At 42.5% G+C, this 12470-nt stretch overlaps 1 protein-coding gene across 4 annotated transcripts in view; it reads left to right on the top strand.

Annotated features, from left to right (window-relative positions):
* The window catches only part of LOC126349520 (protein phosphatase Slingshot), a 572249-nt gene that overhangs the window by 430016 nt on the left and 129763 nt on the right, over window positions 1–12470 (top strand). For 2 of the 4 annotated variants that reach the window (XM_050002438.1, XM_050002436.1), the window contains exon 3: window positions 4721–5006. In XM_050002438.1, coding sequence (XP_049858395.1) covers window positions 4721–5006 — 286 coding nt within the window. The remainder of the gene's footprint in view (window positions 1–4720; window positions 5007–12470) is intronic. The other 2 variants (XM_050002440.1, XM_050002439.1) reach the window with 1 other exon arrangement.

Genomic DNA, 12470 nt, shown 5'->3' with positions numbered 1-12470 from the left:
GTCACACATTAGCGCTCTGAGACTGGAATTGGTATTTGTTCACTCAGGAATGTTTTCAAGCTTACTATGTTTTTTCCGATGTAGAGAAATTGCGTCACTCGTCGTAAGCTATAAAGGAAGGTGGAGGTCGGCATCATGCTGCAGACTTGTCATGAGAAAAGCGAATTAGAACCACAGTAGAGAAACGCGTGTGCAAATTCATTGGTAACTGTTCTCAACAAACCACATATGGGGTAAATAAAGTCCGTGAAATACTTTAAGAAATCTGTTAGTTAAATGGTAAACATAACATAACAAATGCTACAGTTATATGAAAGACAAACGCTTGAAGTGTTTTTTTTTTCTCTTGATGCCGACAAGTAAGTTTGGAAAACCGCAACAGGGAGCCACGGACAGTAGTTAATGAAAATGGCAGCGAACCACGGAGAGAAAGTATGTTGTGTGGCAGAATTTGCCAGTTGGTACTGAGTGCGCAAAGAGCTTTCTGTGGAAAGTTTCGCAAGACACCACCAGGTTACATCAGTGCTGTGAAGTGGCACGAGAAATTCGGGGAGGATGCGATGCAAAGTGTTCGGGCCGACCAGATGTGTCAGAGCGGAGAGTGGCTCACGCCACAACTTGATTCTGTCTTTAATCCCGATGACGCCCCTGGACGTTAGCACAGTAGTGTACGAGAGTACCTGAAAATGTGACGTCGCCATGTCGCTGGACAACCCATCCTACCGCCGTTCACCTGGCGCTACTCGAGTGGCCGCCACGCTCACTGGACTCGGCGCCTTGCGATTTTCTTCTTGTAGCGTTAACGTCAAGGACAGCGTTTGTTATGTTCCGTCTCTAACGCAGAAGCTCCAAATCTTGCGACTCCGCATCGCAGCGTCTGATATCGTGACAATTTGTGTGATTCATCGACTTCATAATTCCCCTGCACAACTACCATTAAACACTTCTCGATGAGCACGGAATGTGGATTCCGACATGAGAACAATTAATGCCCTCTTTCCACACCTTTCCTGTAGTGTTTCGAGCAGTAGCCCTTCCACATCACTAGTAGTAGTACTAATAATAATAATAATAATAATAATAATAATAATAATGTCCAGCGCACGATTTGTTCCCAACTTCAGCATTATATTCAACTCCTGTCGGAGATCCAATCTGTGTTCCGTTAAAGACATTTCCTCGTTAACATATGTGCTATGTTCGTAGGTTACCTTCTCCATGTGTAAAACTATTTCTTTGCATCGGTCGTATCTTTGATTTATTTGCGTTCTGTGCTCTTCGGACCTTGCATATATAAGAGAATTTTTGCGATGGTTTCTTTTATATTGCTTTTTGCATATCAAACATCCAAGACTTCAAATTTCTGCCTGTCATTGTTTTTCAAGGACAATTGAATTAAGCACCTCTGGATTTGTGCGTTGGACGTGACTAATAAAATTAATGGATTCTCATACCACTCTTAACATTTATTAATTAACAGTGATTTTTACATATGATATTCGCTCATGTTAGGAAGTGTGACGTATACTTTTAAATCATGTAACTACACCAAAATTGCAGCTGTTAGGTCATAACCTAGGTAATATCCCACTTTCTTTACACAGGAGCATTTGTTAATACTGAATTCTGCGTACGAATTTCACTCATTGTGATTCTTTGATGACAGTTTCGAAGGGTAAAGTATATTTTTAAACGTAAATCTTCACCAAAATTTGCACTTTTTAGGCCGTAACCAACCTAATATCCAATGTGTTCTGGCGACATTTACTTATGGACTCAGGTACACGCTGTTATATCTTGTATCGTTTAAGGAAAATATGTTGGCAGCCACGGGTTTTTCGACTAGTTGCTTCTATGTATTCTCCGCTCTTTCATTCTATAGCCAGTTCAGGTTTGGGAATTCGTAGGTGCAGCTGCTCTGACGGCATTGACGATAACGGGACCACCCTAAGATGACAGCAGATAACGCCAGGGGACAGAGCCATTTCGGCATTAATGGCATGACGTAACGTTAGGAGCTAACTGGCATAGCCTGTCCTCCACGGCAAACATCCGTTATCACACGTGGCATCTGGTTTGCAGAATTCACTGTTCAGTAAGTGGGCTCAGGCTACCAGGTTGCCAATATATTAAAACTTTACAAAATCGCGCAAACCATACGATTGAAAGAGTTAATGAAACACTTGTTTAGGAATTAAAATTTTTGTAGGAAGTAGCTACAGACTGGAATAATCTGAATAATAATTCATACTGTAGTTTGCATACGAATTTTTATTCAATAAGAAAATGTTTACCTATAAAGTACGTCTCAGAATTTGGAAGTGCCTTACGCATTGTAGCTTTTTTTCTGTTTTTAAACTGTAACATGTATTCATCTAGCATATTCAAAGATTTCAGTTGTGTTCAGTGCTTTTACAGAACTAAAAATACCTGATTTAGTGTTGTTGTGATGGGTGCTATAGTGATATGAAGGATAAAATTAAGAAACATGAGTTAGTGAATTTCGCCTCTGTAACATTTCAGATGGGATTTAGCGTAAATAAAAGTCCAAGAAACAGATTCCACCACAATAACATCACTGGGGCGAACTAAGACCTAGATGATGATCAGATGTCCTCCTGAAGATGGAGTATCCATCCTCGAATCGTGTTGTACAAAATTAATATATTCAGCTGTAACCAGTTAAAGTGTACCGTCTGTGGTTTCTATAGGATTCAAACAGTTTTTTTTTCTGACTAAAAGAGCTACTTAAGTTCATTGCCTCATCCTCCCCCCCCCCCCCTCCACACACACACAGAGAGAGAGAGAGAGAGAGAGAGAGAGAGAGAGAGAGAGAGAGAGAGAGAGACGTTCGTAGTTAATGACTGCAATTCGGCATTTCTCCGTAAGCGTCTCCATACGTTCAGTCTAGGTGGTGTTTCTGCCCAGTGCATGTAAAGGAGGATAAGCGTTACAAGCTGAAATAAACCTCCTGCAATCACATTCACCGCCTGCGGTGACATCTCATCCATAATTGGGTAACACACAAAGAATAGAATGTGTTTCATTGTCTTGTTACTGATGAGTAGGAGTATTCGATTTTTGCCTTGCGGTTCCTCGAGCGCAAAGATACGTAACAGTGTTGTGACTTACTAGTGTCGAAGAGCTCACTTATTTCAGTAACGCCGTATAAAGTAAATAGCTGACTGCGTAATCTAATAAAATGTTCGTCGTTATATATAATATATACGATTAGCGTGGTTGCCAAAATAGAGACGTGAGATACATGGAGTAAATATAAGTTTTTAAAACACGGCAGTGGAAACGTGAGATAAATGTAATGAAATATGCGCGTAAATGTCAAGACCAGGCTACTATGGATTGTTCTGGGCAACCAACCACAGTTCCATTGCAGCAAACGTGTGAAGCAATACCTTTTTGTTTGCCATCAGCTGTGTATATAATATTTATTTTTGACATGTTTCGGTTAATTAAACCACTAATGCACCGGAAGAAAAATTGTAACGTTACTACAAAAATGCGTATTTCATAGAATCCCACGTCTTGTCATTGTCACATGTGGTGTACGAAAATGCCTTCTATTAGAAAAGTGCATTTTTAAGGCAACTTATATAATTTTTCTTCTAGTTGACGGTTTAATTAACCGAAACAGATCGAGAATAAATATTATATATACATCTGACAGCAATAGGATCCTAGTACTAATGTAATATGGGAACATGTTCAGAACTACTTCATCGCATGTTTATTATGTATATTTGATAAGCAAAACATGCAGAAAGGCCACTGTGGGTGCTTCGGGAATAAAAGAAGCGAAACGCGTATGAGAGTGAAATAAATATCGTTTCATTTGCTCGGAGAGCCACGCCTTAGGCTGCTGCTGCTGCTGCTGCTGCTACTACTACTACTACTACTACTACTAAGACTAATAATAATAATAATAATAATACCAACACCACTGTTGTACTTGTTCGGTACTACATTTTGTGTATACGATAGGGTGTCCAGTTCGTTTTTATTAAAAAAAAAGTTTATAAAAGAACAGGGACAACGAAGCAAGGGGGGGGGGGGGGGGGGGGCGCAAAAGCTGTACGTACAAAATTTAATAAAGAAAAAGTTTTCGTACGCGTCATGCAGACACATGATATCAAATGACTTAACAATAACTATTCTGCTCCACTGCCACTGTGCTTTTGACTTACACGTATTTTATCAAGAAGTGCATTTTCATTTGACCATTGATGTGATGCTTCATCGTATTAACGTGATCCCCAATGTGAAACCTCCCACCACGTCCGAAAACATTGATTTTCGCAACAACACTACAGTTTCTCCGCTGCTAGTGGTAAAAGTAAAGTTACTTTTTATATTGCTCTTAAAATCACGCTTTCGTTTTGGCGTGATGAAACTAAACGTGAATCGGTACTACCAACTACAACATTACCAGTAAATAAACCAAGTTTGTAGAGGTATACAAGAGGCCCATTCTCACGTATGTATTAGCGCAATTGCAAATCAACATCTGGTAGCTTAAAATGCGTTAGCCAAGCGGAATCACAAAACCGGGACACTCGAGTGCCGCATAAAAACTTCGGAGATTGCGGAAGAGTTTGGGAAACAACAAGACTGTCCCGGGGGAAACGGGGCTAATAGACACCCTAATATACGAGAAGCATCGAGAATCGGGGCGCTGATGGTTTCGCACAATTGCATGTTGCAGCCTGAGCGAGTGCTACTTCGCGGGAAAGGGCGCGGCGCTGGTGCTGCCACCGACGGACCGCGTGCGCACTAGCAGCCGGCGCGTGAGCTCCGACATCCAACAGCACCTGCAGTCCATGTTCTACCTGCTGCGCGCGCAGGACACGCTCAAGATGGTGAGTACGCTCTCGCTGCCGCACGCCGACCGCGGCGTCGCGGCCCGCGTCCTGGCCGCCGCGCGCCGCTCCAAGGGTCGCCCCGGGGCACCCCTCGACGTAGGCCGCACCCCGAGGATGGAAGCCCTCAAGGTAATTCTGTGCTAGCCGCCGAGCACGCTGATCGTAGGACGTTCGTGGATAGCGGCAATACTAGATTCTACCTTTAGTAGCTTGGTGCTTCTTTTAATTTGGCATTACATGCAGCAAATGTGCACGCTGGTTAGTTGCAGATTTTTATTTATTTTTATTGTATCCATGGAGAAATTATTTTGAACTAACAACTAGCTTGTTACCTGGTGCTGAGGATTCGGCATTAAAATCGTTGATCCATCTATGATTGAGAGAGGCGGTTTTTTGGGTGCTTTACTTGTGTTTACGCATAAGGTAGTGATGTTAGAAATGTTCCAGAGCTGTGAACAGATTGTTTCCTTGATTTTTAATTGTGTTGCCAACTGGTTACGTCTTAGTACCTGATAAGAGTGATCCGGTTCTCGAACTGTCGCAGATGCAACGTGGTACCAATATGTGAAGGAATGTATCATTCTTGTTAGCGTTCAGTAGCAGAACAATACGAGACACTGTCTAGCGCATGATGTTAAGGATCTACCAATGCATATGACAGGCATCGACCGAAACAGACGGCTAAGCTATCGTAGGAGGAGGATATTGCAGCAGCGGAAGTCGTCTCCTGGGAAATACCCCAGAAGTTGCTTTCCGTGTTTATCAAATGTTGCCCATGTACTGCTGTCAAGAACTCTATACATAAAAATTCCGGTTTCTTCGGTAAATTTGCTACAGTGACTTTGAATTACGTCCTGAACAGAGTGTGTCGACAGTCGCCCATCCTCGTGGTGCAACAAGGAAGCTAATTGAACTGTTTAGCGATTGCTAACAGAGCGTCTCGGTAGCTGGATGAAGTCGCTTTGGCTTTGCCAACTCGTCTGTCTTCGTTCTGCTTATCGTTCGATTTATTAACGTGGTTTTTACTTCTCGTACAAATAGACTTACGGTCTACACAGCTCAGTATGATACCTAAAAGCGCGATTATCCTTGCTCAGTTTCAAGTAAAGCCAAACTTGACCATGGTCCTCCTGCTGACTATTAGAAAATTCACAGGTCGTCAGTCAGAACTGCCTTATCGATTAGCAGGTGAGGTTTATCTGCGAGTTGAGGAATCGGCATCTGGAAAAACTAATATCGTGACTTCCGAACTTAGGAAGCTGCACTATGAGTAAGAATGCACACTTTGCTGTCAGGGCTACGTCAAAGGACTTTCCGTCCGTGGTTACCATTAGCTCGTGTTTTCGTAGTTGAAGTTAATTACAGAATTCTGTTATCTGTAGCGTGTATTAGTGGAATATTTCATTGATGCTTTGAGGAAAGTAGACATATTCAATATACACGTATGTTCATATTATTTCTTGCTTTGTTCTCATGCCAAATACAAACATTCCGATTTCTTGTTTTCTGTGTGGATGCAAAATCATTAAACGTTACATATCTCTGGTGATAACAGTCTCTGTACAGCTAGAAGCTCGCGGGGGATGTCTGAATTGTCTGTTCAGTCTAAGTTGTCTGACGATGGTCTAGAAAGTCAAAATCCAGTTCACAACAAAATCCAAATAAGTAGTAGTGTGGAACATTAATTCTGTGTGTTTTTGTTTTTAATAAGTTCCGTTTACCATTACCCATAGCTTAAAATGCTGGTACTGGTTCACTCATGTAAAAGTCACAATGTTTGACATCGAGAGATGAAACGTCGTGCTCGGGGATACGAACAAACTCTCAGTTTATTTACTGGAAGCCACAAGTTCCGCTTTTGGGACTGCTGCACACGTTAAAGTATTGTAGATTTTTTTATTCCACGAACTTCAGCGCACTCTGTGTCGACGAGAGATCTAATTTCTTCATTATTAATTTCATGAATATATTCCTGGAGACTAGAGCGATAACAACTCTGTTGCTGTTAATATCACTTTCAAAAGTCATCTTGCTAAATTTCAGACGTTTTTATTTAGCACCGTAGGAACCTTTGTTACTTTCCCCCCGTCCTTACTGATGACGGTATCTCCAATATTCTGCTTCAGAGCCAGTGTAACTTCTCACAGACGCCCTTGTTTTTCACATTGCCTTGCAAATAAAGATGTACACTGTATCTAAAACTTACCTCAGTAATCAGCTTTGCAAGTTTGTCCTCCATGCTAGGAGGATATTCTTTAGAATTAATGGGGACTAAACATTATGCCTCCCGATAGGACGGGAAATTAAAAAAGAAAAAGTGAATACCAGAAAGGGTTCATGAATGTATTGACTTCAACAATATCACCAGGGTGGTTGACGCATTTACCTTAACGCTGACCTAGGTTTTCATATCTTCGTAACATAGTGCTCCTTTCTGGCGAACCATGCCCTCACGGTGCCCTCTGCAATTTTATTGTTTGGGAAGTCGTGTTTTCCGTCCAACTACTTCACCTCCGAAAAGCTGAAATTCGCTTAGTGGTAAACCAGATGGTAGATAAAGTGATCCGTCACTTCAGCTGTGAATAGTTGGAGTAGTCATTCAGTTGATGCAGCAGCAATCGGTCGCCCATCGTCGTTCACACCACTTAGCCTGAGTATCTTTGGAAAGTCTTCACTACGTAGCCACGTTTATTTTTGTACCTGGCAACGACTTTGTGCTCCGAATGCGTCTGTACGTTATCAGACAGAGACTATATAGGCTACATTTTCGCTCCTGGCTGTGTAATTCGCTAATGGTGAGCGACCCCTTACTGCTCTACATGCATCTGAACTGCCGTAACTGTAGTCTCGTGGTAATTTCTTGATTGTAATCAAACGTGGATACTGGGAACTTGAAGAAAGTGAATTCCCGTGATACACAACGCCTTTCTGGTGGATTCTTCGAGGAGCCGTCTTTCTGCAGAGGAGGATAGCTGGTACACAGTCACGAGAAGTCTCTCTGCCTGCTTGGTGGTCATATGGGCAAATAGTCAATATATGTACTTCCTGTTTATGACTGTTACTTCATTGTCACCCTTTTTAGTAAAAAAATTAAAACAAAACACACATTGCCAAGTGCTTAATGTATCACGGGCTTGGATACTGTTGAGGAATTCCCTTTTCACGACTAGCATTTCGGTTGAAGTACTCTTATGCGGATCAGTAGATGTTTCGCGTGTCGCTGCAATTCGTGCCGACTGTCGAGTCTGAGCCGCTATTACGCAGAACAGCGATCGATAGTAACAAAGACTGCGGTAAGAAACTGGGACAACGACCGGCGGTCTCACATACGGGCGCTGGCTTCATACAGACTGCTGCGTCATGTCATTTCTCTAGTTGCAAAAGTAACTACGGCTCTGGCTGTAGTTCCTCATTGTGTACCGATGTGTATGGGAGCAATGGACTCTTCGACTCACAAAAACAACTTCAACATTGATTGTAATTTCAGCAAACGAGTCACGTCCTCCTGTCGATTTTAAAGTTTTCTTCGTTCCAAGGAAAATCATCGCTTCATGCTCACTGACTGTGCTACCTTTTGGGAAGAGGGATCGTGGCTGGCGGTAGTATCTGACCTGAACGTTGAATGTGGAAAATTGGAGGTGGGAGTTGCATGATCTCATTAGGATAACGGCCTGCTTATTTCCACTCATGGATGGGGGAGAGTTGATTGGTGACAGAGCTTACACTCTTTCCAGTCCTTGCTTTAGTTGTTGTTTTGGTTCGATTTACTCATTGATGGCGTGAAAGGAGATTTTAAATATTTCGTCTTATGCGATCTTTTTGTTGTACTTTTTTGATTTGGTTTTGGATTGAAGGGATATATTATTATAACGGCATTCTCCCTCACCTGTGAGGTGAATGCCGCGGTTAAAATCAGTCTCTCTGTCCCTTCAGAGCTGTTCACCTCTGGTGCAGATTTCCCCAGTGTATAATAACTACTATGTGAAATGTGGCTTTGCGTGACAATGATACACTTTCGAAAAACTGCACGACATGATAGTGTACGAATCCTGTTAATATGTGCAATTTACACGCAGAAATAGCGACACTCGCTTCGCTTCACACTTGTGAGAGACTGCACGGCACGAGAGCATACGAATCCTGTTAACATATATGTAATTTACACACACATAGCGATGCTCTCTGTACCGACCATAGGTAGGTATCTCTCGACTTGGTTAAAAAGACAGCGCTGTTAGTAGGCCTTCAGTTTCGTCCTTCCAACTTTAATATTCTCTTTTCCAAGGTTTCTGTTCTATTTAGATGCACATTTTATATATTTGGTTGCACCATTACGTAAACATTATGAAATAATTTGGGAAATGTTGGGAGAAGCTATACATGTTTTGTGTAGCGAACTTCTGTTGATAGTATCACTTTTTATTCCAACACACTGCCATTTTCTGTTCCTTGTTTTGCAGGAAGACAATGAACACTGTCTAACGAAATAGGCGTGCTTTCGATATTACATTTGGCAGCTGCACAAGCGAGTTCCAGTGAAACGCGCGGGCAGAAAATTGCTTGCGAGAAGGCAATTCGTGCCAATTTGCAGATAGCGTTAGTAGAAACGAGTTAATGTGGGCTGACCGGGTCATGCAGCTGTTAACCGCAGAGCATGTGAGGGAGCCTCTTCCTTTTAACATCTTTCACTTTCTATCCCCATGGGCAGCGTAATGTTCTACTTCGAAGCGCCTGTGGCCTGAATGAGGAATTGGATGATTTCACAATAACGATCGATGTTTAAACCTATACTTCGTGTTCTGTATGGGCAAGGCAGAATTGTAAACTATGCTGAGTCCTCTGCAGGTAGCAGATGCTTCACCGGTTCCCTGATAAGGTATTTATAATTTCTTTACGCCAGAATCGAAATAGATTGTTGTTCAACCTATATGTGCCGCTGCATCGCATATGTATCAGACTCTCGGTTGATGATTCTTTTACTAGTATCTTCTACGTCTTCCCGCAAGGTAACACTTTGCGTGCTTCTTCATTGAAAAGTGAGGTAATAGCCGTATTTGTTTTGTGTCTGCGTGTTCCATTTACCGTGAACTGTTTGTTGGTTGCACATCCTTCCTTATTTAAATATCATTTTTATTTCCGATGCGCTGACAGTGTAGAGATGAAATGTGAGGCTTCAGTGTTCTCTAGATAATTAAAGTACACGGTAGCAGAAATATACGGACTGTTCTGTTTTTAGTCCTTGTCCTCGGACGGTGCAGCACGTTAGGTTCCGCAACTGTCTTACCCCGCAGTTCATGCAGAGCTGCCGTGAATGTACGCCAGGTACTCGAAAGAGCTATGAGGGCTACATTTCTTTCTACTTTTTCTTGTTCTGTGTTGTATATATGTGAAATTGTGGACTCTCACAGTAAATGGTCTGTAGGTCTACCATATTGTAAAAGAAAATTTTAAGGTTATGATTTTGTGATCACGTAAAATTTATTTTTGTCAGGGACTTTGTTATGGTCCTGGCTCGCGTGGTATGTGCGATTCTGAAAGCCCGCCCGCCCGCCCGCCCGCCATTCCACTCTAGACCCATGCAACGCATTGCGTTGAATCCAGGAATTATATCCATAAAGCGCTCAATTTTCATAATGAATTTTACGGTATGACCACATTTGCTGTCTAAACAACGGCGCTTTATGTAGTAAAATGTGAACTTACGCAATTGACAAAAGATAACACTCCAGTATCTTTTGATTGTAGAGTTTGAGTCGCAGCTGCAGCCAGCCAAATCATTGAAATGCCTGGGATCAATAGCATGTGGAGATACGAAGTGGATCGATTTGCATAGTGTTTGATGTAAACAGAATAAACTGCAGTTTTGGTTTATTTATATGGTACTGGAAAACTATTTTGTTTGCGAAAGAGATTGCTTGCGTGGCGGCCGAGCGGTTCTAGGCGCTACCGTCCGGAACCGCGCGAATCCTGCCTCGGGCGTGGATGTGTGTGATGTTCTTAGGTTTAAGTAGTTCTAAGGTCTAGGGGACTGATGACCTCAGCAGTTAAGTGCTATAGTGCTCGGAGCCAATTGATTTGTGGCGAAGTATGTCTACACTCGTGAGGACTCCGCTATGAAGGTACGTTTACGTTTGAATCAGTCCTGAGAAGTTGCTACCGAGCAGTGACTGCAAATATTAAAAAGCTTCTATCACCGTCCTCCGTGATGGTTTTGTTTCGCAGTCTCACTCGTCACCGCGCTCCTAGCGATTTGCAGTGCTCTAGATAAATTTATGCGACGCATTTTATGTAGTAGGTTAGATGCTTCGATGCTGTTTCACAATACAGTTTTACTGTAGTCTATAAACTTTGTTATGATAAAAAAGTAGATATATTTGGAGGCGAAGATGCGAGAAGTGGCAAGGATGTATGTATTTTGAAACTGTCACAGGTATATCCTTTAAAATACCACACGGGAAGTATTGCGTATGTAACTGATGTTGCTGTCGTCTCCCAGTAGGCCTACTGTTCCTGTGACACAAGCCACTGATACGCAGAGTAACATCTACCGGCGGTCGCTGATCAGTTCCCAGCCGTGCTAGATACGCGTAAGTCTAAGTGTAGCCAGTCATGCTTTGATACTCCAGACAGGGTGGAATTGGTCACTACTCCAATAGCAATGGGAAATGCGCTGTACCAAATTAACTGCGCACAAGCATACCCCAAGGTCCGACCACTGTATTGGAAACTGCATACAACTGGGACTCAGCGCACCTCTTCCAACTAGTTAATGCAACTTCCGCAGAGGTCTCTAGAAAGACAAAATATAAAAACTGCGCAAATCATGCAGTTCATTTGCTTAAAATAATCGAAGAAAAAATCATTGTGGATCACGAAGTACCCACCGTAGCAACCGCAGCACGATCACGCAGCTGTGCGCCTCGACTCCCTTCGTAATCCACGGATTAGTACCAACCGACCCCCAGGTATCGTAGGCAAATCCCGATACTGTGTAACCATTAGGACCTTTCAGCTGATCACCCTTGATCTGCAGTACTTTGTTTTCGACTCAGAAGCAGATGTTCTCGTTGGCCAATCGCTTTATTCAGACTACCGAGCGAGCTGGCGCAACGATAAAGGTCTGGAATGAAAGCGGTGCAAATCCTCGTCCGGTCATCAAGTTTTACGTTTTTCACGATTTCCATAAACCGCTTCAGGGAAAAGGCGGGGTATTTTTATATATATAAGGGTTCCGTCCCTGTGGTTCCCTAATCCGAGCTTCTGCTCAGTCACTAATGATCTTTGTCGACAGACGTTAAACCCTAATCTACCTTCATATTTTTGCTCACTTCAGCCCGTATACGGTTCTCATATAATTTATTTCTCAATATTGTTCCTAAGAGAATAGGCAGTGTCACGGGAAATATTTGTAAACTTGGAACCAACCTAGTAGATTCACACCGCAATATTCAGCATTCCTTCTGATCCTTCCCCAAAAATGACTCCAGTCTACTGGATTAGGGGGAAAACCAGCCCATTAGATCCCAGGTGCAGGGGAGGGTTGACGGGTCTTACGGTGTCTTGGACTTTGTGACCTGTGACGTTCACTCGGTT

The sequence above is a fragment of the Schistocerca gregaria genome, chromosome 1, assembly GCF_023897955.1.
Source record: "Schistocerca gregaria isolate iqSchGreg1 chromosome 1, iqSchGreg1.2, whole genome shotgun sequence".
NCBI lineage: Eukaryota > Metazoa > Arthropoda > Insecta > Orthoptera > Acrididae > Schistocerca > Schistocerca gregaria.
The sequence above is the reverse complement of the archived record's forward strand: the minus strand, read 5'-3'. Positions and strand labels throughout refer to the sequence as shown.